The following is a 27,260-nucleotide window of genomic DNA, read 5'->3' on the forward strand; positions in this document are numbered from 1 at the left end:
TCAGTTTAAGAAATAAGTATAACTAAACTAAGTAAAAACTTGTGCCACATCCAAGTGCTACCTTAAAAATATTAAAAAAAGAAAAAAAAAGAGAGGAAAGATGTCATTTCTCCTCATTCCAATATCTTATCTTATCCTTCTCAGGACTACAAAATGCCCCGTTTCCAAGAACTATTAAACAGATTTGAGGTAACTGGCACCACAAGATGCTCCAGCTGTTTCATGCTCTGAAAGAAGAAGGCAATTTCCAGCACAAGAAACAAGAATATTAACAAATAAGATATCCATATTTCTTGAAGCAAGTGACCAATGGACTTGGGAACAAAATCATATAGAGAAGGTCATCATGGGTTGCCACTACTTTCCCTTGGTCCCATCGTCGTATACCTTCATCCCCCTAGCCTTTATCGGAGAAGAAACACAGTAAGTATAAAACACTCGTCAAATCCTATGAAGATGAAAAAAAAACACAGATGGTGCTCAAAAATCAAAAGGTCACTATCCTTTTGATAGCAAGGTTGATCAGAGATTGGTACCTAATTTCGTAGAAAAATGCGTGCCACGACTGTTCTGCAAAAGGAGATTAACCTGCTTGATCCACAATCATAGGAAGACAACCGTATATACTTACTATTGTACGGAGTATAGTTGGTTCAGGATCTCATCTGAAAATCCGTAAGAACTAAACATTTTTCCCTGCTTTCTACTATTAAAGTAAACTTAAATATACAAAAATCCCGGTTTCCCTAATCAGAATTTCTATACAAGAATACACTTCAATAGACTGCTTTCCTACGTTCCTCCCACACTATAATCCCGTGCTTCTTGCCCTATTCACATTCCAGACATGAGGAAACTGCCTTCCTTTCAAATAATTCATCTTAAGTTAGTGTTTCTAAAAAATGTTCAAGGACTCACGTCTCTATGAAACGGCAGCCTTCTCAAAACAATGTTGATATCCAACATACCGACCAACCAACCACAGGAAAGAAATAAGCGGGGATATCTCTTCCAACATAATTATCGCCTTCACAAAACACAAATCTATGGGCTAATCAACTATCTTTTTACCCAACAACATCAAAATTGAGCCGGCAAATCACCCTTGAAAGTTACAATTGAGCACCTGAGCATGTATATTGCTTCCCGATAATTTCAAACCAGAACAGGGGAAAATAGATTTGTCTGGGAAGAAAGAACGGAGTAATCATTTCGCAACGGCAGTGCTGTTTTTATGGAAGGGCCACAAATTAGCCAATCTTTCCAGCATCCCGGCACTACTTTTGAAGTAGCCTGAGAAAGCTTGGGGAGTAGCTGGAGGCGGGAAATCCTCAGCTGGCATAGCAAATGGTCGAACCATTTTCTCAAACTTGTCTAATGTGAGACAAGATCCTACTTCTTGCAATCTCTCTGGACCCATTATTGGCAATGTGTGCTCTTGATGCAGCAAAGATGCTTCCCCACCATCATTCTGTGCCAAAACATTCCAATGGAAAAATATTTGACCTCTCAGTTTATTTTCTCAGGATCAAACAATTGGTAAAATAAATAATATTTTTTCTTTAAATTAGAAAGGAAATCACATAACCTCTAAAGGACTTAAATCTGCACCGCGACTAAACGTCATCTCTATTCGAAACCTCTTCGGGTCTTCTAGAGCTACCTGCAATAATGTGTGCATGTGTACAATCAGCAGTACGAACTGTATCATGTAAATTCAAATGATCAAAGAATATTTTATATTTAATAATACATATAGTCACATATTCTACAATCTCGTTGTGCTTCTGGGAAGTATCAATCTTTGGGTGATTAAAAACAAGCATACCATCTATGTTCTGAGCCAAGAACTTGCAAATAGAAAAATAAATGATGAAGTATGAGGGCACAGTAAAATATGAGTAATAGAAAATTCATAAAAATTTCAATTCTCCGAAGCAGCAGAAGGGAGCTATAGTATGGTCTGCTTCCTTAAAAAGATCACCTCAACTTTCTGGAGACTTGTCTAAACCAATATCTCCGAAAAAATATGTAGGAATGAAGCTCAAAATACTCTCCAACTTTCTGGAGACTTGTCTAAACCAATATCTCCGAAAAAATATGTAGAAATGAAGCTCAAAATACTCTTCTCTATTTTTGGTAAATTTATCTTCCTCCACTTTGCTCATTTTAGAACAATTTCTTCTATAGTCACAACTCAGGAATACAAATTGTAATATTGTCAGAAAGAGTATTAATGTTCTAAATTAAGGAACTGTCCAAAACTTAGTCAAATCTGCTTACCTCTGTATTTTCAAACATCCTCAGTACAATATAACTCATGTAGTCAAGTTCTCTCGTTTTAAAGAGTCGCTCCAAAGCATTTTCACAGACAAGGCTGTCCTCTCCTTGTAGAGATTCGTCAAGGTTGCAATAGCGAAGAACGTTCATTAGAGAGTGTATATGAGATTCCTGCCAAATCAGAAATTAATAAGAAGATAACTATCAGAAAATGGTAAAACAGCATGCATGTTACTAGTTTAGTTTCAGTCCTCCATGCATGCTTTACTCAACTCAATTTAAAAAGACATTCTTATCGAGTAAACTAAACAAAAGAGCAATCATACAACATTATCGGTAGATGAAGGAAAATCAATTAATTTGTTTTCAAATTTCTCAAAAGAACCAGTTAGTTCTGAATTAACTAACATAGTAAGAGCAATGATCTGTAAAGATATTAGGTGGAATGAACTGCACCTCAGGAAATAATAGATCCATAATTAAGAAAGGGAACTTAACCAACACTATATCATTGGGACTGAGGCTTGGCTGCTGTTGGTTATTGATGGTTAAGTAAAGCAATTCGTATTCAACAGAATTAAATAACATTAAATATCTAATATTATTCTTCATAAATGGGAATCATTAGATGAAACTATCACAGACATCTGAAATAATCATTGATGGTCACTAAAATAGCAAAATGATGGTAGAACTAAGATATTACAATCTCCAAAGCATGATTTCAGATAAAATAAAGTTTGAAGCAATATATAAGATATAAATCATCATTGATGGTCATTTTATAATCTGCAGAGCGAAAACACATATAACTACCAAAGGGCCAGTCAAGTTGGCAATCATGTAGAAGACCTACTGAAACACAACATAAAAACATAGCAATTGCCTGGCATTAAGAAAGATGATTAAGCTTGACAAATAGAACTCCAAGCAGATCAAGCAAGTGCAGAACGTGTTCAGTAAAATAAAGCACTCTTGAAGTGCAATCATTCATAGAAAATATAAGCAATAGAGAGAAGGAATATTACTAAAAAAATACCTCAAATATAGATAGTCATACGTACCGAAGTGAAATAAAGCCTTGTGCGGACATGTCTTTCAGGTGTTTTTACATTTGCATACCTGAAAATAAATCAATTGCTAAACTAAATCTCATTGGAAGATCAGGAACAAGGTCTTAAATTATTAGGTCAGTGACAAACTTTGGGTCTAAGCGATATTTGATTTCTTTGTCATCGTCATCATCTTGGTCAAGTGATTTTTCGCTTGTGAAGCTAGATCTTCTTGTGTCCTCATTCCTACTCTGAGGCTTTGTTTGGTAATCTTTCTCCTCCATCCTAGTTTTACAAGAGGTTGAAGTTTGATTTTCACTTGATTTTGGTTCAGCAACACTGATTGCCTCTTCTCGAGTGTTATGCAGGTCAATTAAAATTTTTCCCAACAAACGACGGGCAATCTGAAGCAAAGAATACATGAGACCAAATAAGAAACCGTTAGAATAAATATAATAAATCCATCTCTGAACATGCTTGCCAACCAAATAAATACTTCTACACATGCATATTAAAACATTAGTAATCTATAATTCTCCTATTTCTTTCATCCTCTTATGTGCCTGTGCTATTAAAACTTAAAAATGGATACATTGAAACTTAGTATTAGCAAAGCTCACAATCTTGACATAGCAATACCAAACACAAAATATACTAATATATGTAGTTAATTCATATCCCTGGTTACTTCAGGAGGTTGCAGTGGTTCCATGACATCATGATTCTCACAAATTCAGTGCCAACCAACAGAAAGTTTCACCAAATGCTTCAGTATGGGTTTAATAAAACTGCTGCTGGTAGCTTATGCAAGCATAACAATTATCATGCGCATTGTCTGATATTATGCAAAAACTTTGACAAACTATAAAGCCTGATTGCTACTCTTTTCCTTGCAAAACCTTTTTTTGTGCAAGAAGTCTCTCTGCAAACAATACCGCATCAGTGACCATTCCACCTTAGCACCCACCTTCCTTTTGCCTAAGTAGATGATTGTTTGTTATGCACACGCCGGCACGTCGCACCTCACAACCATGTTAATTGCAACTCATTTTCCTTTGATCATAGATGGCAACACCAATACTCCTTTTTCTTCTATTTATTTGTAATGAAACCGCATTATCTCACAAAAGTTCTATCCTTTTAATCTGTATCCTCAAAGCCCACTTCTATCATGAACAGCAGAGAGAATCGTATGATAATATTCAAACTTAAAAGCTAGTCAGTGATTAGTGCTATATTTACAACTATACTTGAGCTGTGGTTTATTATTCCATTGGATTAATCCTAATCCGAAGGTCAATGGCTTCACAAGGACAGCTGCTGAAGAAAAAGCAGACGTTATGACTGAGCAAGAATGAAACACAGGATGTGGAAAATGGAAATCTTTCAGAAATAAATGGAACTCAAGCTATGATTAGAAATTAACTTAGATGAATTTAACTTGTACTAGTGATACATATAAATTTTGGTGCAGTAAATCAATGATGAAATGGATATGCACATGCAATATCTTCCTATTGGATATCCTTGCATAAGATTGTCACAGTAAAAGAGAACTTTCACAGAAACATACCTTTGAGCCAATTTTGAGTTTCTGCTTTGGATTTATGCCGTACTCATTCGGAATAACCCCATCAGCAAGTAACTGAAATAACCAATTATAAAATCAAATGACATGAAGATGAAATGAAAATCACCTGACACATGCAAGAAAATGACCTAAACAGTCGATGGGATTAAATGTGCAGAATCTAGAGCGACAAGTATTGGAATATATGCAACTCCTAAATCCTAACTATGTATGAAAGCAATAGATATTACATCCAGACACCCAGGTTTGACATCCAATGATCCAAGTTGTTCCAAACCCTAAAAACTAGCTTCACTAAATAATAAAATCACACATAAAAAATACTACAAAATAGATTGAACTTTTGACCAATTCCTATTTGTATTCGTCAAAATGGATTGGCTGATATGGCTGGTTTAGCTGATCCCCAATCTGAATCATCCAAAACAGATGGCCGATATGCATCATTTTTTTTCAAGCGGCATATCGTGATCCCGACCCCGACCCTGAAACCTATACTTAGAGTGTTGCTAGAAATAGCTACTCCGCATTCTTTAATACCCTTCTACTAGCATTATATACTGGTGATAGACTGCATATATTCCTCATGGACCTTCACCTCAATATCAAATTCAAGATCAATTGAACACCTAGTAACCACCAAAATATGATAAACTACCAATCATGATCACCTATAAGGAAATTGCGTGCTACTATTTTTTAATAAAGGAAGTGAAGATGCCACTGAGTTGAAGAAATTTTCTGGCAAGACAAACTGCACTAAAAGAAGAAAATGATGCCTCACTATTGCATGGAGCCAGTAAAAGGAAGGAAGATAAGATAAACGATGCAGTCAGCCATGCATAAACAGGGAGAGGAGCTTCAAGTGCATCAAAATTGCTCAGAAAAATGAAAGGAAGTTCACTGATAGAAGTATGAAACTTCAGGTTGGCACTAGTTACTGGTGAAGCAATATCGAAACTGAAAGTTACAGTAGGAAAAGGAGAACTTTTTCATTTTCTGTAACAGCCCGTGTCTCATTGTATGAAACTTATTAGGAGAAAAATAAGTGCAGTGAAGGACAAAATGAAAAACAATGAAAACAAACATGAGAAAAATATAGAAGAGAAGAAAAACTGAAAAACTTTTTCATTTTCTGTAACAGCCCGTGTCTCATTGTATGAAACTTATTATAGCTTGGAATTTTAAAGCAGTGAAAAGCCATATTGCCCCAGATAAAAGGGTACTTACCAAATAACTTGATGTATAAATATTGACATGTGACACAGAAAACCAAAATTTGCTACGACAGAATAAAACTGTGGTATTGAATATAAGACTAATTCTTCAACAACAACATAGCAGTAGTAGAAATATATCCAATCTAGAAAGGAAGAGATTTAGACTTGAAGATGAATATAAGAAAATAAAAGTACTCTCTCAGTGATAAAAGAATAAATAAAGAAGAGTCTTCCTTTTACCTGAGCAACTTTGAAGAGCTCGGCCAAACCTTCAAGATTGAGATGAGCATTATGCAGGAGATCATACCTACAATGAATTCAATATTTCATATATCAAAATTCAAACAAAAATGAGAAGGTTTTATAGGGAAACACATACTTCATTAGATATCAAACATAACAACTGTTAATAAGGACCATAGTCAACAATTGTGAAGGACAACAAAAAATAATAATTAGAGTTATTCCGCCTGTTATCAATTTCTTAGATAAACATTGTAATTACAAGAAAAGGTCCCTTCAAGCAAATTAGATGGCGCTTACATTCATTGGCATTGAAACTTTCCACTGCAGGACAAAAAAGGAAACTCAGCTGGTCAACCAATTCTTTAAAAAACTAATTGCACCCTTGCTAAGAACATCCTTTTAAGGAACTATAAAAGGAACACAATTTGTGTCTGCTACCAAAAGCATCCGTCACTTACCCTCTCTCTTTCAGTGACAACAGCACAAAAAAAAAATTTAATGCAGCAATGTAACATCAAAGGCACCCATTAGATGCTCAAAAATTCTTCCTCAGATGTTTTTTTATCCATAGGTGTTATTTGATATAGTTCATTATTATTCACAATAATGAACTATATCAAATTAATTTGTCTAATTCATTTTATATTGTTCACAATCTTTGAAACAGGTAATTAGGAATTCTAAGGAAACTGTATTTGATAGTGTTTGTTAAGTTGCTGCTTGGTCGCATAAAAAACCTGCCTTGTCCTCAATGATTACAAAAGGTATATTAACTAACTTAAGAAAAACAACACAAATATCATATCTCCTAAATGCAATTCTAATGATGTGCAACTTAAAAGCGCATCAGCCAATCAATTACTACTTTCTGCAAGTGCTTTATTATAATTTATTAAGCTTCATGCTGTACTGATTTTTGCTAACTAGCTTTCATCTAGATCTTATTTGTTTCTCATACAAATAGACACATTTAGCAAATTGCATGCAATGTCTTTGTTATTATGATACAACGGGGCAACATTACTGAGTCAAAAATGACATCTAGAGATTGCATTGTAAGTTTGTGATAGTCTACAAACCTCCCTATTTGATTTAAATGCAGAAAAGAAAATTAAAATCACGATGTGTACTTAAAATATGCATTGACTTCAGTTATGAAGATAGTTAACTATTAAATGTCTACAATATAATCCTTACTTGCAAGAATCGTAGACATCTGGGATTTGTGTAATGTCAAATCGGCTGCATGACAAAAAAATGATGAGTTAATATCGAAGCTAGTTGAAAGCATACTAGAAATATCTCCATTGATAAGACAAATATTTGAATATTTTGGTTGAATAAAGGATAACTACTAGTGCTCATAGGTAACATACTCTTTTCTTTCATTATATAGGTCTCTCTCAAGCTTCTTCCAGCGTGCAAACATTAAGAGGAAGCCTTCACTACCACAAGGCAATCCAGCAGCAATACGAGCCACATCAATTATTGTCATCCCAAGGGCCTTTGCTTGGTCGTACGGAGGAAGTACAGAATAGGAACTTGTCATTGCAAGTTTTTCATCTTCATCTTGAGCAAGTAACTTCACTTGTTCAGTTATTTTTTTGGTCAATTTAGCCTGTTCAAGAGAATCCTATTAGAAAAAAGAAAATAGCCACACCTATTTCTCCATTTTGACTCTACTATACTAAATCTAGAGGGCCTTTTAATTTAGAAGCCTGCAGAATCAAGCTGTTTAGACTACAAGTTTAGGAGAGCAAAATGACATATTAAATAAATCAAACCATTTAAGTAAGTGGCAGCATGGTACAAATAAAATAGTTGCAGTTTCTGATTGTATCTCAGACCACTCAAGCATCTCAAGGCATGGTTCAGTAAAGGCAAGCAAGAACAATAAAACCAAAAAATCAATAGAACAAAAAGAAAGCTGGAGGAAGCTTGTTACATGAAGAAAGCAGCACAAAAGAGGGGATAATTTAATTTGCATAATGAATCTTACACCGAATACATATGAGTGAGAACTTTTGATGTTATGCAACTACATTAGTGCAAAACTCATAAAAAAGGGAGTGAGATCAGTAGAACATAAGCATCATAGAAGTGTTTGAATATTTCAACTTTCAACGATGATTCCATTCCCATTTACGCAGATTATCCAGTAGATGAGTAGATTATCTCTCTTATAAGTTTTAGCTCCAAATTGAAAAGATTAGGTTTTTTCCACTTTAGAAGGGTAGCCTAATAATGTTTTTCCTACTTTTATTGGAGATAGCCACTACAACCACAGCCCAAATAAATTGATAAATAAACCCTCAGACCAAGTGAATCAAATGCTGTGGTTCGCAATAATGAGGAAGATAAACTCCATAAAGAAAGACTGCCTGTTTTAAAATATGTGTTCCTGTTAGAAGGGATTTCTTCTGGAAAGGTATTCTCTGAGAAAAGTTAAAATCTTTGAGCTATAAGATCTTTTCTGTCAACTTGGAATGATTTTTTAGCATCTCCAATAAAAGGCAAAATGCAAGGCCAATAAATTTCCAAAATCCAACCAAGTGTGTTATGCCAACACTAGGAATGAGCATCTCAATAAGCTAAAGAGTACAAAAATGATATAGAGCATGCACACAAGATTATCCAAGCGTTCCAAATTTTTGGCATATTTGTTAAATTAATTGGCTTGTCATGAGATATATTAACTTACTAAACACCAATAGAATCTTTGGCAAAGATCAATGAAGAACTAGCTTCTCAAAAGCAGTGGCATTAAGAACATTTTTCATCAAGAGAATCTTTGTCAAAAGCAATCTTTACTCATCTATATGCAGATATAAATCGTTGAAAACTTGAAATACACCTAAGAAACCTGTAAAAAAATGGCTCCTTTTATGTACTTTGTCTGGACCAGTTGCTAATATTAGGGGATGCATGTCTGGCTATCAATGCTATCAACATCTGCCAGATTAAACTTTACACACTACTTTTTGCCTTGGTACAAGTTAGAGTGCTGAACAAGCAAGTTCAAAGGGAAAAGAAAATTGAGAGAAAATGCACCAACATTTAGCAATAAAATGTCAATCCTATTTCTAACAATTCATCCGCAAGAATTCAAAACCCTCAAAACAATTTAAACTTTAAATCTCACATTTAATAGGGTATATAGACATCACAATGTCATCTTATTGAAGCAAAGAACAACCCTCTAAATTCCAATGAAAAGAGTCATTGACACGCTTCATCAGTAATAAAAGAAGAAAAACATCTTATACAGGGAGTCCAGCAAAAGAAAGAGCCTAATAGTGGGAAAGACTGAGATAAATGCCAATTCAAAGTGAAAGTACCATTTTGGGGAGAAGTTGAGAAGCATTTGCAGGCAGGCCAGCACCATCAACCATCCATGGAAACTGCACTGATCCATTGCTATTTGCTGCTTTAGATTCAGAGATTATGATCTCATTTAACCTAGCCTGCATGGGTGTAGTGGATTTCAAAGACAAGAATTGTTTTAGAGCTTTTAGCTAATTAGAATGTAGACTGTGCACTACAATTGTTCAGCTTCATTGGTGAAATATTACACAAATCAATAGATGCGTGAGGACAATTGATCAATTCAATGAATGAAATGTAATTAAAAGTTAAAACACAAACTCTGCAGTGAGATTGATGTGATTTGAGTTAGTGGATTGGGGCTGTCCAAAGGGGAGGGAGCCATGTTGAACCAGTCCATACGAGGTTGCTCATGTAATATTCTTTATCTAATCCTCTGAAGTGCTCATCAACACTAGATTTGAAATGTTTCAAATGAGAAGGTGTTAATTGGTTTTGGACCTTTGATTGTCATGACACGAGTCAAGATCTACTGTTTTAGACAGCAGCAGATGAAAGCGCTACTTTCCACCAGGGAGTGTTTACAATCATATCTTAGTGGTAATGAAGTTCGCCACTCTAAAAAAGGAAACTTATACCAACAAGTTAGAGAGGAGTACATATCATGACTATGATCTCTCCAAAACATTAGTCGCAATAATCGACTGAATAACTTTTCAAATAAAAAGACAAGATTGCCAAAGACAACTACCTACATGCCTAATCAGTAAGTAGAATCCTAAGCTTATTTGGTTCAACAATGGCCGTGCCAGTGGCACGCATTTAACATATTTTTTTTATAAAAATTTTAGAATATTTAGAGATATTTTAGATCTTCGGCATGTCAAATCTTTGATTTTTTGTTTAAATATATGTATTAAAATCTACACTATAGTGTTTTACTTTTAGATTATTTTATAAATGACTTATTTTATAAAAAAAACAATAGTCAAATATAAATATTATTCAACACATAATATGATCGAATACATTCATTAAAACTAATATTAATATGAATACTCCATAATATAATTGAATGTATAAACATTCAACACATAATATTAAAGTCGATTGATGATGATCGATAAAAGTAAGAAAAAGTTAAAAAGTTGGGCTCCACATGTCATATCGTGTTTATTAAGAAAAGCACTAAAATTGATTAAATAATTATTGATGAAAATAGAAAAAAAAATTTAAAATATGGTTCCACAATCAGCACGAAGACCGGCACAGCCATCCTTAATTTGGTTTATAATGATCCACAATAACCTTGCTTATGACGATACACATATTTTCCAATCTATTAGTCTCTTCAAACTTGGGTCATATTCTCTATCAATTTTGAGAACTGTTTTGCCATATAGAACATATTCCTCAACGTGCCTACATAAGTAGCAACATTATTTGACCACAAATAATTTGATTATGCTCCATTTAATAGATCATTGAATAAAAGAATTTCATGATTTGCTCCATTTAACTAACACGCCCTGCAAAGTTTCATGTTTAGACAACTTTGGCATACAGGTAAAGAAGAAAAAGTACTGGTGGAAATAAATGGAAGAATTTATCAATCGTTAAACTGGATTTTGTTTTCATATACCAGAGTCCAATTGAAAGGATATTGGATATCTAGTTAAGAACAGAACGTAGGCTTCCAGAAATTCGCCAGCTAAACAAGAAAGTATAATATCCTAAACTTATAAAGAAACAGATAGCAGATGGCAAGCACCAACCGGTAATAGCTTAAGTACTGTAGTCTTTGAATAAGTACAGCGACAATGAAAGCACAAAAAAATACAGAGCAAGTTACAAAGATAACATATTAGTAGACATTTACATAATCCTTATATTCTATATATTTATTATTCTTAATTTCAGAGAATGAAATAATAGTAGTTAATGCTATTATGACTGGAATAACGATTTGGTGTTCCTGATTCAATATAATTGAAAACAAACCTTTGCTTCATCCATCTCAATGCTAGCATCTTCCAGTCCATCCAGCATTGATGAGTCCTTACTAACAAGTGAAACCTGAAGACATGGCAAGGACAGGTTACATGTGAACTTATACCATCTCAAAATGATATATGCTAAAAATGACAGAAACAAACCAGAATTGGAGTTAGTTGCCCCTCCAAATCAAGAAGTCCTTTGGCAAATGCTGCTGCAGACATCTGTCGAGATATCACATTAGTGTACTTTTCAAAAATGCGAGTTGGGTTTCTCCAGGCACGTCCAGATGGATTCAGTTTAGAATTGGTGCAGGACATAGAGCTTTCAACAGAGCAATGAGCATAATACTATCACTATGTGAAGATTTGAGCCAGGCTGGGCCTGTTCAGGCCACTATTCATTTACCACTGTTCAGCCCAGCCCAATTTGCAAATAAGGCCTAGGATTATCATGCCAGATTGGGGAGGCAATTTGAAATGGTTAACATAAGATCGTTTGGGTCAGCCAATTGGTTTTTGCCAATAGACAAACAGCCTTTATTATAAAGAATAGGAGATAACATTTTCAAAAAGATTAGCAACCATTAGGAAAAAGTAAAGCACATCAGCAAAAGAAAAAAAAAAGGATGAAGACATAAAGCAGAGTTAATAATGGAAAAGGTAAAAATTCAGAATAATCTAAACTTTACCTGGACACGGCCCTCGTCTGAACTGTATATTTTTAGATCATGCCGGTAAGTACTATGGAGGCGAAGCAAGCCAGTTCCTTCACCTAAAATTACGAATTGTTCTAGTGAGATAAATAATTTTCCATAGAAATTATTGAAAGCAAGGAACATATGGTGAGAATATTATACTAAAAAACTTGATGAGCTTTAAGTAGAATAAACTATTTATTTACAACAGAAAGCATTTTGCCACAGTTTATCCAGTCATAATAATGTCTAACTTCTCAATATTCCTTATGTATTCAAATATAGTTCCCAATGAAGGCGTATGGCTCTGCATTAAATTTACAGTAATTCGAACATTAAAATTAACCATATCAGACTTACTTCCTTTAGTCTCAACCTCAAAGAGAATATTCTAACCAACATAGAAAACTACTATTTTGACTCCTCAACACACAAGAACCTAATTTATGACTATGGTGACTACGCAATTGCATCAGTTCATAACATTCTTGAAAGAGACTGTATTCGTAATAATATAGAAAAAGGAAAAGGTAAAAAATGAGAGATCACAAATTCACAAGAAGCAACAATAATAAAAATGCCTTTCAAATTGAGTATCTGTACAATGAAAGGATTGCACGAAATGCCATAAACTAATAGGAAACTATTTTGATTAATATGCCTTTAAACTCAATATTGGTTATATATATGTAATCGTGTACATAATCTCCAACTCAGAGGATGTGAGCTTTGAAGACCATCCTAATTTCACATATTTTTTGCGTGGTTAATCAGTTGAAATGCTTTACCAAAAAATGGTGTCTTCAACATAATGCAAGAGATTCATACAATAGCAAATTCTTTTCATTTTTTTTAAGTTAAATCCATAGTCTCTCATAGGGAGATCAGGAGAATAACAGAGAACAGCATGATCCTCAGAGAAATAAATGACTTATTAACAACAGGCTCAGACAATATCTCTGAGTGACAAATAACCTGGATACATATTGTTCCTGAAAAACCTTCCAAGTTCTTCTGCCTGCACCAGAAAGGGAAAGAAAACGTAAAGTATCAGTGGGATAATAAGTATTAATAGCTTATGCACAAAATTATTATCAACATATTATGTATTCTCATATACCACAGCAGATAATTGAAATTTAAAATGGAGAGATTCTATCACCGTTCAATGAACAACTAAGAGTTGGCTACCTAGACAAGAAGCATCTACTGCAGGTAAAGTGTGACCTGTGTATATAGATCAAGCTTAAGTTCTCTAGTGAGCATTGAGCTGGATCTCAGGTCTGGACTCAAAAAAATAGATAGAAAAAGGAAAAATGAAAGAAACCTGCTTTCTTCCAGCATGAGTTAACACTCCTCCATACTTGAGAACCATTAGAGCTTCAATTGGACGCTCCTCTTCACCATCACCATTATTTTTTGGAACTTTAACCCATTTTAGTGGTTTTAGCTGCACTTTCCTGTATATACCTGAGAAATGTCCACCCTGAATGCCACAACAAAGAGTATAGAGTATAAGAAATCTCGAGCCAATGAGCCCTTACAGTTTCTCTAAAACTTAGAGCAAAAAACACAGCAAAGCAAATCCATCAGGTAAACTATATCCCCAAATAGTTTTGGAAAATCTTGTGAAGCGCAATATCCTTCGTCTGAATCAAACAAGAATCACTGCAACAACTTGCCTATATTATTTCCAACCTTGATTTGAAATTACTACCCATTGTGAAGTTGTCTGCTTTATATAATGCCTCATCAATAATTTAAGAAATGACGAAATATCAGCCATCGGAAAGGCTTTCCTCATTTTGTTTTCTATAACCATGAAGCAGGAAATGAGACAAAATCAAACATGCCTTTTGGGAACAAAAAATGATACAACCTTAATCTACAAGTTCATCAAAGATCAAATATAAAGGCAAACAGACACGAATATTAACAACATGACGGATGCTTATTTAATTTTATACAAAGTAAAAAATAGTACATATTTTTACATATGCATCATAGTAGTGAAAAGTAGATAGTCCTCAAATATTGTCTTCTTGCACATGACAAATCTTGATGACACATGCAGAATTACTTCTTACGGAAAGTTATAGCGATATTAAGACAAAATAAAATAAGATCAAATTCCAGAATTACTAAATTACCTCTTCAAGCACCGCTTTGACTTGACGAAGTTTTTCAGCATGTTCTAGGTCTTCAGCATCACTATCACTCTCACGGCCCGACCTAATTTAAGGCATAGACCTCTAAGTTCTTAGTAGAGGAGAGCAGATTAGAAAATCTTGTTTGGAATAACAAAATATATTTCTATAATTTAAGGTCACAAGTGTTTACTGTTAATCCAAGCAAGCAAGTACCGAACTCTACCGCAACATGGTCTTAAATAAGGATTGATCATACAATTGTTCTCAAACATAATATGACTCTTAAAATATGGCACCAGAAAGTCAGCTTATAATGGCTAATAAGATCTGATACATTACTCTTACCAGACTTACAGTATGCAATAATTTTTTAGTCTTTGCATGTCTCAGTATTTTGCTTTTCGAAAACATACCTAGTAGGTGGAACTAGAATTCTTGTAGCATCCAAAAGATCTTGCAATTGTACGGCACTCTTCAGCTTTGTCTGCAGCAAAGGTATAAAAGAATGAAAGAAAAGAAGAATATAATATTATATAAAAGCTCATTAACATTCTAAATGAAGCTAATTATCTGAAAATCAGTAAGTCCTGAAGATAAGAACCTCAGCTCTTGCTTTCCCACTGTTGTATTTCAATAACAAATTTAGTAGCTTTTCTTCTGTTGCTTTCAATTTCACCTTCTGCTTTGGTGTCCGATCACCACTTACAAAATTTGCAACAAAGATTCAATAAGTAGGAAGATAACATCCATGCTTTTAAGGAAGAAAAGTTTTTCTTACTGGCGGATAATGGCTATAACACAACGCAGCTCTTCTGCCTGACCAAATGTGCCAATGATTCCACTTCCTTGACGAGTTAGGCCCTCAGAACTTTGGACTGCTTCATTAATTTTCCAAGGAAGAGTAGGAGGAATAGTAGATGAAAGATGAGGAGCTTTTGCATCAAGAAACATCTTTCTCAAAATGCATGCAGTGTCATCATAGTACCTAAGTGATGAAACAACTTACCAAAAAAATCAGATACTGAAACGGAAGCACATAATTGTGGAATTTTCATATCAAAACTCATCAGGAAAAATATAAATAACTAAAACTATGTATGAACAAGATTACTTGTGTGAATTCTTCACGAAACTCCAACCATTCACATCACACACATAAGATCTTCCCTCACACCTTAAGAGATCAAAGCCACAGACCTACCAAAATATAGAGGGGTAATTTAGACCAAAAGTAGAAAAATAGTACAAGTAGTCTCTACAGAATTTGATAGACAGATATTAGCTGCATAGGTAGGTTACCAGCTTGCTATGATGTTAAAGTGTACGCCCACATTAAAGTGCAGTGGGTCACATTAATGAATTATGAGCCACAAGTTACGGCTCTTCAAAAATAAAAAAATCATGTAAATATGTACATAACATAAATTTTGAAATGCAAAGTGCAAAGTGCAAACCATCCTTCCATTTTGACTTTGTTTTCGAAGAATAAACCTAAACCTTTGAAAATAAGAAATTGCTCTATTTTCTTGCAAATAATAAATGAGAAGGAATATTGTAACAACCAATCTCTTAAAAAAATGGCATGACGTGGGAGCATTTGCAAGGAGGGAGCATGGCGCCGCCAACCGCCAGCCCGACTAATTGGGCCAAGCCAAGTGACTGTGGTGGACCCCACTATCCCTGCAGCTATAGCCACAACGCTGACACCCCCACTGCCTCTTCTCTCTCTCAGTCTCTCTCATTCTACTCTCTCTCTGCTATTGATGCCAACCATCTCGGACAGCCACCGTCGCCTTTACCACGTTAGGTTGCCATCGCCGGTAAGGCCTCTCCCTCCCCCTTTCTTTTCTTCTCTATTTCTCAATCTCTTTATCTCCCCTCTTTCCTTTGGGCTTGGATTCAGAGTCGACATTAATCTAGTATGATGTGTCATTTAGAGTTGACACTGATGATTTAGATATTGAGAAATATTTTGATTCTTTCATATATTGATATATATGATTATTTAATAGTCGTCATGCATTATATGTGGTTGTGTTTAAAATTACCATAGTATGGTCATAGTCAGCATGCATCATATATTGATATATTTGATAAAGTTATAATATGGTTGTATTACTGGAGATATATATATATATATATATATAGATTTATGACATAAGACTTATTATCTATTTATATATAATTGATTATGCATTTTTATACTTATTCATGACATGATTCTTCTTTTTTATTTATATTATCCAAGAAATTATTACTCTTTGCTTAGCATTACTGGTTCATGATAAAGTCCATTCATTGAGCTTTTAGCTCATGATTTTTTTTAAATACTAAATATGTGATACCTAAAGAGACATTTTAAAGCAAAGATGAGATGAACTAGACGTAAAATGATATAGTAGATAGCTTATGTAGAAATTGAGTTGTATTGATATTGCATATATTTATACTCTATTATATTAGACTGAGATTTTTATAATATAGGTTGCATTATATTTTACTCTTGTATTAGTCATAACTTGATGGTTTATAGTAGCATGTGTGCATCTTGCCAAATTATGTAGTCGTCTCATATGATTATTGTGAATTTGGATATACATCTATGATTTATTTCTTTGATGGATTATTTTTGTGTGACCGCTCCGTCTGTCCTGTCACGTATATCATGCGTGCTATGTGAGAGCGTCGGCATGCACGTGGATTGTTACAAATATGCTTAATTGAAAGAACATGTATGAACAATCGTGAATAGTAAGTACCTCTTGCCTAAAAGCAGTACAAACATCTCTTGCCATTTGTTTCTCAGCTGGAGTCAACAGAACAGGATACCTCACCTTGAAGCATATAGAAAACAAAAGATCCAAAAGGAAAATCAGTGACAATTTCCAGGTATAAACTTTAAACGACAATGGACATTCAGATCTTACTTCCTTCCCATCCGGATTCCTCATAACAACACCATCAACAACAGGAGATTTCCGTGCTTCAGCATGCGCATAACCAGAGCCAACTGTATAGACCTATTGTAGTAGTACATATAAAAAATTGTAGAACTTTAGCATTTGAATAAACAGGAGAAAAGATAATACATGCATGGCATATGACTATTGAAGAGATGCTATTTTCCTATTTTGACTACATTCATGGATTAGACAAATTTCCACCACTATAATAAATTCAAGAATTACCATTCATAAAATGGAAACACAGAATCCAGTAAAGAAGAAAAAAGGTTTACAAGGAAATTATGGTTTTTTTTTTTTTGCAATCAAACAAATTTCAGAAAAGAAAATTCAACAATGAAATGGCCTTCAATAGCGTGGACAGGATTAAACATGTTACTAGATCAGAAAAATTTTAGAAAAAAAATGTATTAAGAGAGGCATTCACAACTTGTTCGGAAAAAGCCATCTCATATCTAAAACAGTTCTGACATAAACCATAGAATCATTCACCAAAAGTACTTGTATACAGTGTACTTTTGGCATAATGTCTATCCCAAAAAGTTTTCCAAGACAAACTTTAGGTGACAACAAAATCTACTGAACATGAATGCTATTTCGAAGAAAAGCACCAGGGAAACTATGTTTCTTGGGTTCCTCTATAAGTCTATAGTTATATTACCAGGTATAAATATTTCTAGATATTTGTGGTAATAGTAGTAAAAAAATTTAAAATTAAATCTCATATAATATGGAAATCTCCATCATAAACTCAAGAAGAGAAATCTCTGGAGAAAAGCTAAACCTTGCAAAATTATTTTCTCTGAGCACTAAGAGAATGGTAAATTTTCCTTCATATACAAAACTATAAAACAACTTAAACACCTTATAGTAGGATATTTTTCCAACAAAACAAACATAAAAATGAATCAAAGTAAATGAGAGTAAGAAGCTACTTTATGTATAACATAGTTCTTAATTTATACGCCAAACATGAGAATTTCAGATGGAGGATCATTTCTATGTTGGGACTGAGAACAAAATGGTTCTATGAGCTTACTAACACTGGTACAGAGTCTAGCTGTCAGTGTAAAGGAATATTTAAGGATCAAGTATTGTTAAACCATAGTATACAAGGTAAAGTTCAAGTGGGATAGATGGACAGAGAAGATACTCTCTTAGTTTGGTGGCTGAAACAGCAAGACAATGCATTTGCATTGTGAGAATCTTAAATCACGAAATTGTCACTAACTTGCAATATGTAAGAAATAACCCATATAGCAAAAATCCTTAGTCGGCACCTATTTTAGATTTTAGCTCACAATGCTCAAAGGCAAGAGAGAGACCAACAAAAGTTAATAAGAAAACAACAGTGAACATAAAAAGTAAATCACTCATTGTTATATCGAAAAACAAAAAATCAAAGTAATAAACAAAAGAAGGTAACATAACCTTGACATCTGTACCCCCAGTAGGCATGAACTCCTCATAAATATAAGATCCCTCACGTCTCACTCTCCTGACTTCAGGATGAAATTCACTAGACCGGTTACCAACCTATCAAAATTACAAAGAATATCATACCACTAAAAATATTATTTTGACATTCATGAAATGATAATGATTTTACATGAAAGTATTAAATGGATAAAGCAGAGGAGATTCCCCCATGAGAATTGCTCCAATTTTCTCATTTCATCATATAAACCACCGAAGTAGCAGTTTTATACTGATCGAGCTAAAACCAACAAGACCCAATTTATCTTTGTCAAACCAACTTACCAACATTGGTCTCAATGAATAATGGAAAATAGCCATGGAAAATAGCCTTCAAGAAGAAAAATCTTTGTTCGATTGACTTATGTTCAGAGTAGGCATTGCACTAAAATATGGAAGTAAACACCCGCGTGTTATAAGACTATAAGAGGCTGTTGTAGACAATTTGGTACTTGATAGAAGTAAACCTAAGAACACAAGTTTCACCAAATTTCCTGTACTTCTTTTTTCCTTTTTGTCCTGGCAACTACAATAGCCAAGCAAATGATCATTACCAAAATCGATGGTGTTTGCTTCACAATCCATGCCAGAGACATTCTTATTGGAAAGTCCAAGAATTAAAAAAAAATTTTGAGAACATCTATCAAAACTATTAAATATAAATCTGCAAATATTTCAAGAATAAATTGTATTTATAAAGCAAACCAACTCAGGCACAAGTTCTAACTATTTATCATAAGTCTAACATGCTTACCAAAACATTTCAACATATATGATTTATGGGCCTTTTATGTCTGATATATCTATTAGACAAAGCAGAAACCAAGAATGAGAGAGATTGCATTTGCTACTGGCTGTATTAAGAGATCAGGCAAAATATATTCATACTTGAATCATGATTGAAACTAAAGATACCTTTCGAAACAATTCCTTCATTCCTCCACCAGCAGAGCTAGGGTAGTATATCATTATACTATGATCATCCCCTTTTGGAAGACAATACCACACATCAGAGAATAATACTCGTAGAATATGATTCAATAAATGAAGCATAAATAAAACATGGAGCTACAAAAGGAGACTTGACAGTTCCAACTGCATTCATATTTTACAATCCAAGATTGAAATATCATTATGACACGCAGAGTACATCAAATCCTTCACAATTCAAAACAGAAAATGTGGTGTCATTTAATTTAGCTAAGTGCAGCAAAAGGTCCAGGAAATCTCACGTTGATTATTTGATTGCACAGTAAAACCTAGAGAAGATGCAAAATTTCTTATACAAATGAAATTTCAAACAAATAGGGGAAGTATAGTGTTCTGGACATCAAAAGTTTGCATATCTACATTCACTAAGTTGTTTTCTTGTTTATAAGCATAAAAACTGGTTCATTGTTTTTTTTTTGAATGCTTTTAAGGATGTCAGATGATGATCAGCAGTTTATAAATTAATTTTCTTGTGCATACATGTTCAGGATAAACTTGCTGAGTTTAGCTGACAACATGGAAGAACTGCGATCAAGATTCCCAGACAAACAGAAGCATGATATTGAAACATTTTCTGACATATTAGAAATAATTACATTCTATATTCACTATTTAAAACGGGACCCACGATACTTTAAACAGAAATAGAACCAGCAGACTGATCCAAAATAAAAGGAAACTGCAAGGACAAATTACAAAAGATGTGGAAGTAAGTCTATGCCCAATCAGAAATCACTTCAGCGCCAGTATTGTTTATATTCTATCAAAACAAGAGAAAAGATCTGCTGGTTTCTTATAATTAAATTTTTTACATACTCGAATATATTCTCAGCAAATATTCATTTGATGATCTACAAAAGAGAAGCCCCACTTCAACTAAAATTTAGATAAGGAATCCATGACCCAAATAATCTTATTCTCATAAAAGAAAGTCCAGAACTCAAGAAATAATGATAACCTCAGAATCTTAGTTGAAGACATATATAATGCTAAAGAGCAGTTCTCACTAGAGATTTCTGACTTGTGATGAAACCACAAAATTAGGCAGTACTATCACCCCATAGAATTTAACCATAAACTAGTTAACTTTCTAACTTCTAAGCAGATTTCTCCAGCAACTCAAGCTTCTAGAGTCGTATTTACCAATGCAAAATCAACATTATTCTTTCAAATCAATCGTTTCATTTACTGCCTACTGTCATTCTAGAGTCGTATTTTACAAAGATTGTATTAGCAAAGTAATTTTTAGTCACAAAAATAATATAACTTCCATTTCAATAAAAAGAGTAAGCATGGCTCTAAGTATTGGAGAAAAATGAAAAATAAGATAATGAACTTCACTTAAATCCAATTACAGAAGAAGCAAGTACTGCAAGATGAAAATGAAAAGAAAAAAACACACACACACAAAATCTTTATCACCATGTGAGGATCTATTACCGTCGATAGGTTTCTCCACAAAAGGTTTCCAAAACCGCTTCCCGTGAACCTCAACAAAATCTTCTTGCTCAACAAAATAGTCTAGCTCTTGATAAGGATACTCTCTATTCACAAGAGCATAATTTGGAACTGGAACCCCAAACATTTCAAGGCGCTAATTCATGAACATCATAAAGGTCAGATTCATTTTACATAACAGATTAAACAAATCTAGTAAGTAAACTATTAACTAACTCATGTGAATAAAAGAGTACTAGAGAACTCTAAGAAAAAAAGCAAAACAGGTTAGACAAAAAACAAGCAGAACATGTATGATTACCAGAAAGCCAGAAACTATGTCAGAGTTCTTTTCATACCCTAATCAGGCAATATATGCTAAATCATACAAGCTAATTGAATATCTTCAATTAACTTCCCTTGGAGAATATTTTCTGTTCTGAATCAAGCATTCACCTCAACTAAAATTTTTTAAAAAAAAAATCTGGTTCTGATGTGGTGTGAGCAAAAGCATTTAGTTTTGGTAACTTATAAGGTGTTAATCTTTTAACTGTTTCATTTGGCTTTTCAACTTAAGAGACAAATAAATCCAAATTATCTGTACTAAATTAGAGAAGTGTAAATATAAGATTAAAAAAGATCAAGAAATTATTAGGTGAATAATAGATCATATGACAGTTCAAACTCCTTTCTATGTAACAATTTCATAGTCTCAATATCAAAAAGTTAAAAGGTTATCTCAACTAAATGAACATTAATTAAAATATTCTTAAAAGGTTACTTCAATGTTCATTAACAGACCAAATATTCCAATCTCAATTCTATAGATAGTATCTCCAAGGTTTGTAACTTAGCCAACAAGAATTATCCTTCAATATATCTTCCAACATCTTCCGATTGCTTACTTACATTGATTGAAAAGAAACAGTGAAATCAAAAACTCACATTTGTAACAAAAGAACTTTCCACTATGATACACAGAACAAAGAAAAAGAGTAGAACAAATAATGGAACTACTTTCAACAGGAATACAACTCTTCCTAGAAAAGAAGAAAATTAATAGAAAGAAACAACATTAAAGAACTTCCATGAAGGACCAAAACATCCAACTAAGTGATGTTACCATATAACATTATAACTCGTAGAACTTCAACTTGCTGCTTTTAAAGAATAATGTTATTGTCAGATCGGACTTCTTCCCGGTTATCACAGCAATTCATCAAGACTTTGTTTAGTACTCTCTCACCCAGATAACTAGTACTTAATAAATCACCAATACATACAGCAATGCCATGTTCCTTTATGTTTAAGGAACCATTGAAGGATTCTCATAAGTTGCTATTTAAGAACATTAATGACATATAATTCTTCTTCAGGACTCAAAATTGATTTCAAAACTCCAGAAAATTACCAAAAAATGTATGGTCATAGGTAAAAAAAACATTCTAGTGAACACAAGAATAATTGATTAAGCACTTCAAAGGCAGATTGACTTGAGAATAAGAATATAGGAAAAGGAAAAGGCTAACATGAATGTTATAAATCACTTCATTACATAAAGCAGGAAGTTTGCATTAGATAGAAAAATGGATGTTGCAAAATAATAGCTGATGTAAAAATACCTCATAAACTTTCCTGCGATCGTGGAGGAGGTGTTGTGGCTGCAATTCATTCACTAAAAAAGGCCTAAATTGTTCAAAGTACACAAATTAGTCCTAAATTGAACTAGAAGGACATTAAAACTGACTCCTGTAAGCGAGATAGGAGACAATCTACATACTTATTAAAGTAAATGAACTTCTTAAGGATAAATGTGCATATAAACTTCACCTAGAATTAGAGAAATCAACTTCTGCAATATCCTTAATTTTACCTTCTCATGGCTCAGACGAACAGGAAAATAGGCAAAGGTTAAGGATTGCAATAAATTAAATCTCAGTAATGTGTGAGATGATCTGATGATCAGGCAGGTGTCTATGGTGCAATATGTAAGAGTTTCAATTTTAAAGCTCAACAGTTCAAGATACTGAAAATAATGAAGTGCAACATGATCAAGAATGCTGTCCAAGATCACGGCGATTTCCATTGCAAATAAAAGAATTAAAGATAAGTCAACAATATGTTTAGAAATATATTACAGAAGGAATGCAAAAGGCAAAATGTTGCACATCTATGGAATTACCTAATGCATATCATGCCAGGATAAGTATTCAATCCTAAGGTAATACTCCAAAAGAAAATTATTTGACATTCGAAAAACAAATGTTGGTGCTTAAGTGTACTTGAAAGTGGAAATAATCCATGGTGACAATAAGAGTATTTCTAACTTTGTCTATACCAATCTATCTCAATCAAGAAAAACCAAAGTTAATATATGACAGTTAGGACTTAGGAAAATACTCGAGCATCAAAGAAAGGATTTCACCTGCGCAAAGAAGCGTATTGCTCGGCCTTTTCAAGAGGATAACCAGATGAAGAAAAGGCAATTAAGCAATCACAGATTGGCCAGCTGAAATATCCATAAAATTTATAATAAGAATTCATTTTCGGGAAATATCGATATCACTTATCATCATTTATTGATGCATGACACCATAATCATCCAAAGCTTAAGTGAGATGTTACAATGAGATATGTTAAGAAAACATCATTGGAATCTAAAAATTGGCATTAATGTAGATCAAGAATAGTCAATCATCCAAAACAAGTAGTTAAAAGAAACATAAATCATATAATAAAATTACAAAATTTAGGTTACTAAGGGATGGAGATATCTGCCATCTGAAAGTATAGATTACTAAATATTATTCTTAGCTACCATTTTTTTATTCACGAATATCCATGTTAACATGAAAGTACATGTTTTCAATTGAATAATGAGCCAGGTCCTATACGAGAGCATGTACTAATGAATTAGATTTCATCCATGTTTAGATCTTCAGAATGCAGATCATTTTACAGGCACACTGGGCCGGTTGGGCTCACTTGCACTCTTTTGGCATCAATAGGGAGTAAACATATAGCTGAAACAAGAACAGAGTCTAAGCTTTTCTGTTTAAGCACTGCACAGGAGCCGTACCTCTCAACTGAATCCTCAAGAATAACCTTGTCCCCGAAATATATGATCTGCACAAAAGTAACACACACATAACAAAAATTTTAAAAAACTTAACAGTTAAAAAATTTTGGAGCTCAAAGTTCATTCATTTATTGACTGGATAGAAAAAATCATGATAATAAACTTCTGCTATTCTTTAAATTGGTTCTTTTAAAATATGCGTATGAGACCTTAGATTACTTTGATTGAAAAAAGGTACCACCATATCTGATTATAAAACTATGTTATCTATTATATAATGAAGTCTTAAGCTGTAAACGAAGAATGGTTTCATGATTGCTAATTCAGTTGTACGATAACACAATATTATCTGTTCTATGATCACAAACCCTATAACATCTATTATAGATCACAATGCCAATAGCATACGAGCATAAAATCTATGTGGTAATATGAGCTTGCTAAGATGAACATATGCACTAAGAAGCTTCAACCAGATTAAGTGCCTAAGCAAATGCCTGGAAGTTTTAGATACTGCTTCTATCAAAATATTTAGTTAGGTTTCCTGTCCCACTATGTATGTGTACTATATGAAGCTACAAACAACTACACCTTACTTTGCAAAGCGGATTTCTGTTTCTACAGCATAAAACTTGCTATCTCTACTGCAGGTAGGACACCCAAATGTAGCCATTCTCTTCATTAAACTTCATTACAGAAGAGTGAAAGAATTATCGCATCCACGGAGGATGTTTTACCCAATATGTAGACCATGTATAAGTACATACCAAGTAGTGAGTTTTTCATTAGGTACAAACAAGTACTATCTGATACCCTTTCAAGCTCTCAAACATAACTGACATAGTTTATCGGACACCCATTCCAAGCTCACAACATAAGTAAGATAATTCTAGGATACTCATATACTTTCTTTGGAATTTCCATAATGCAATACAATTGATTTTGGCATTTCTGAGTCTCAGTTGTGAGGTCTGCTTGCCTGTCTGATGGATCCAATGCACCATATCACAAGAACTAATAACCAATAAAAAGTAAGGCCTCCATTGTGTCGAAATATCAGGATCAGCTAGGAAAAAAAAAAAAAAAAAAAGATCCCGTTCCTACCTAAATTTACATGTTCACAATCTTAAAGATAGTTTCTTACGCCAAACAGCAAGCAGATCAATTAACCACACAAGCTTGCACGAGAGGATACCTGGGATTCCCCCAAACAGATGCGAAAAAGCAAAACAAGAATATTCCACTCAAGACTACCCACAAAAAAAAAAAGAATATTCCACTCAAGAACTACCAAAAAAAAAGAATATTCCATTCAAGAATTACTGCATAAAGAAACATAACATGAGAGGATACCTCGAATTCCCCGAACGCTCCCACCCTTCCAAGAATCTGCTCCATTGGAGCGGAGAGCACCTACAAAACCATAAACAAAGTTGGCAAACCAATAAGCACACGGAGCAAGAAAAAGGAGAAAAAAATCCACTGCTATATAAGGAACAAAAAAATATAGAATTAAAGGGTTACAAAAGAACGAGATCCCCACATCGGATATCACCTTCTTTTCCATGACACAGACACCAATCTTGATCTTTTCTCCTCCATCCTCCATTTTCTCGTAATTTCTGTCTCTCTCTCTCTCTCTCTCACTCACTCTCGAGTCGCCTCTTCTCTGTGAAATCTCTATTCCCACCCCCCCAAAAAAAAGGATGAAATATTCTGGAAATTAAAGTAGCGGAAGACCGGGGTCCAATTCCGAGGTGTATATCCGGATCTGAGAACCGATTCCGATATCCGCCCACCGATACCGGCATCCAAGAAGATAACGGAGAGAAGGGTCGGAGAAGATGCGAAGCGGCATTTATAGAGATTTAAAATAAATTAAAAAAACAATAATATTTGGACGAAATTTGGGAAAGTATCACACTCTTACGTGCCACGTGGCCAGTAACTGTAACCCTCATCTCATGGTGTCGAAAAAATTTGCTCTCTTTTCCTTAAATAGGCGTGCGCCTGTTTTGATAAATATTTTTGTGTATAAAAAGCTCGTGATGCTTTGACCAATTGACCGGATAACTACCCCAAAAGCTCACCGACTGGTCGAGAACTTGGAGATGGAAAAGACTATCACGTCAATCGCGTGTGAAGTGAAGACTTTTGAGTTTAAAAATCTTGGTGGGATTTGATTGATTGTTTAGTGATGCTCTCTTTTTCTTTTCTTTTTTATTCTCCTTAATTTATCTGGGTTTAAGTTCGGGTGAGAATTTGGGACCAGTTGATACGGGAATCTTGATGCATCTTTTTGATCGGACGGGTGGGCCATTGGGAATGTTTTATTTGGCCCACCCTATTCTTATCCTCTAATAAGTGATGAGAAAATTAAATCTATATATATATTATTCGTTCTTTTTTTTTTATAAAAAAAAAGTCATCACTCATTTAGAAAATGACTTCGATCTTATTATAATGGGAATTTATTTTATTTCTTAAATAATTCAGCAGCAGTTGACCTTTCCCCTCCTCCTATCATATTCATCTCTGCCAATGATAATTGTGGAAGACTGGGCGAACTATTTTTTGCTTATCCTATCATACTTAATACTATGTTTCTCATTCATAGTGTTATATGTTATTGCCAAGTATCTTATATTAATAAATTGTGTTGCCAATAAAATTTTATTAAAATAAAAAAAAAATTAGGACAATGCGGTCAATCTTCTAAATAATTAGGTCAGAAAATAATTCATGTAATTTATTATCGCA

At 33.9% G+C, this 27,260-nt stretch overlaps 1 protein-coding gene across 2 annotated transcripts; it reads right to left on the minus strand.

The window, feature by feature from the left end:
* Positions 1-678: 678 nt before the first annotated feature.
* Positions 679-26,351, minus strand: LOC140784678 (inositol hexakisphosphate and diphosphoinositol-pentakisphosphate kinase VIP2-like). 2 transcript variants are annotated; one of them, XM_073132202.1, is made up of 30 exons: positions 26,056-26,351; positions 25,854-25,913; positions 24,501-24,547; positions 23,847-23,930; positions 23,044-23,107; positions 21,425-21,578; positions 19,910-19,980; positions 18,950-19,054; positions 17,483-17,575; positions 17,315-17,389; positions 15,667-15,752; positions 15,334-15,540; positions 15,157-15,256; positions 14,969-15,039; positions 14,556-14,637; positions 13,733-13,891; positions 13,381-13,423; positions 12,400-12,482; positions 11,870-11,932; positions 11,715-11,789; positions 9,728-9,853; positions 7,766-8,007; positions 7,587-7,631; positions 6,384-6,450; positions 4,906-4,977; positions 3,483-3,736; positions 3,345-3,402; positions 2,284-2,451; positions 1,589-1,663; positions 679-1,471 (listed from the first exon to the last, which is right to left on the minus strand). In XM_073132202.1, the coding sequence occupies exons 1-30, from the start codon at positions 26,107-26,109 to the stop codon at positions 1,208-1,210; spliced, it is 3,147 nt and encodes a 1,048-aa protein (XP_072988303.1). In that variant the 5' UTR covers positions 26,110-26,351; the 3' UTR covers positions 679-1,207. The 2 variants fall into 2 exon arrangements, with proteins under 2 accessions (XP_072988303.1, XP_072988302.1); XM_073132201.1 differs by having other exon boundaries at positions 26,044-26,351.
* Positions 26,352-27,260: the final 909 nt, after the last annotated feature.

This window comes from Typha latifolia, chromosome 3, assembly GCF_019914945.1.
Source record: "Typha latifolia isolate L0001 chromosome 3, TyphaL0001v2, whole genome shotgun sequence".
NCBI lineage: Eukaryota > Viridiplantae > Streptophyta > Magnoliopsida > Poales > Typhaceae > Typha > Typha latifolia.

Bases quoted from the DNA above. Each gene is read 5' to 3' on its own strand.
- LOC140784678 (XM_073132201.1), bottom strand. From the start codon at position 26,109: ATGGAGGATGGAGGAGAAAAGATCAAGATTGGTGTCTGTGTCATGGAA. The intron at 19,981-21,424 runs GTAATAGATCCT...GTCTTCCAAAAG, and splicing joins TGTGGAGAAACCTATCGACG to GGGATGATCATAGTATAATG. The intron at 11,933-12,399 runs GTAAAGTTTAGA...ATATCTCGACAG, and splicing joins CAGACGAGGGCCGTGTCCAG to ATGTCTGCAGCAGCATTTGC.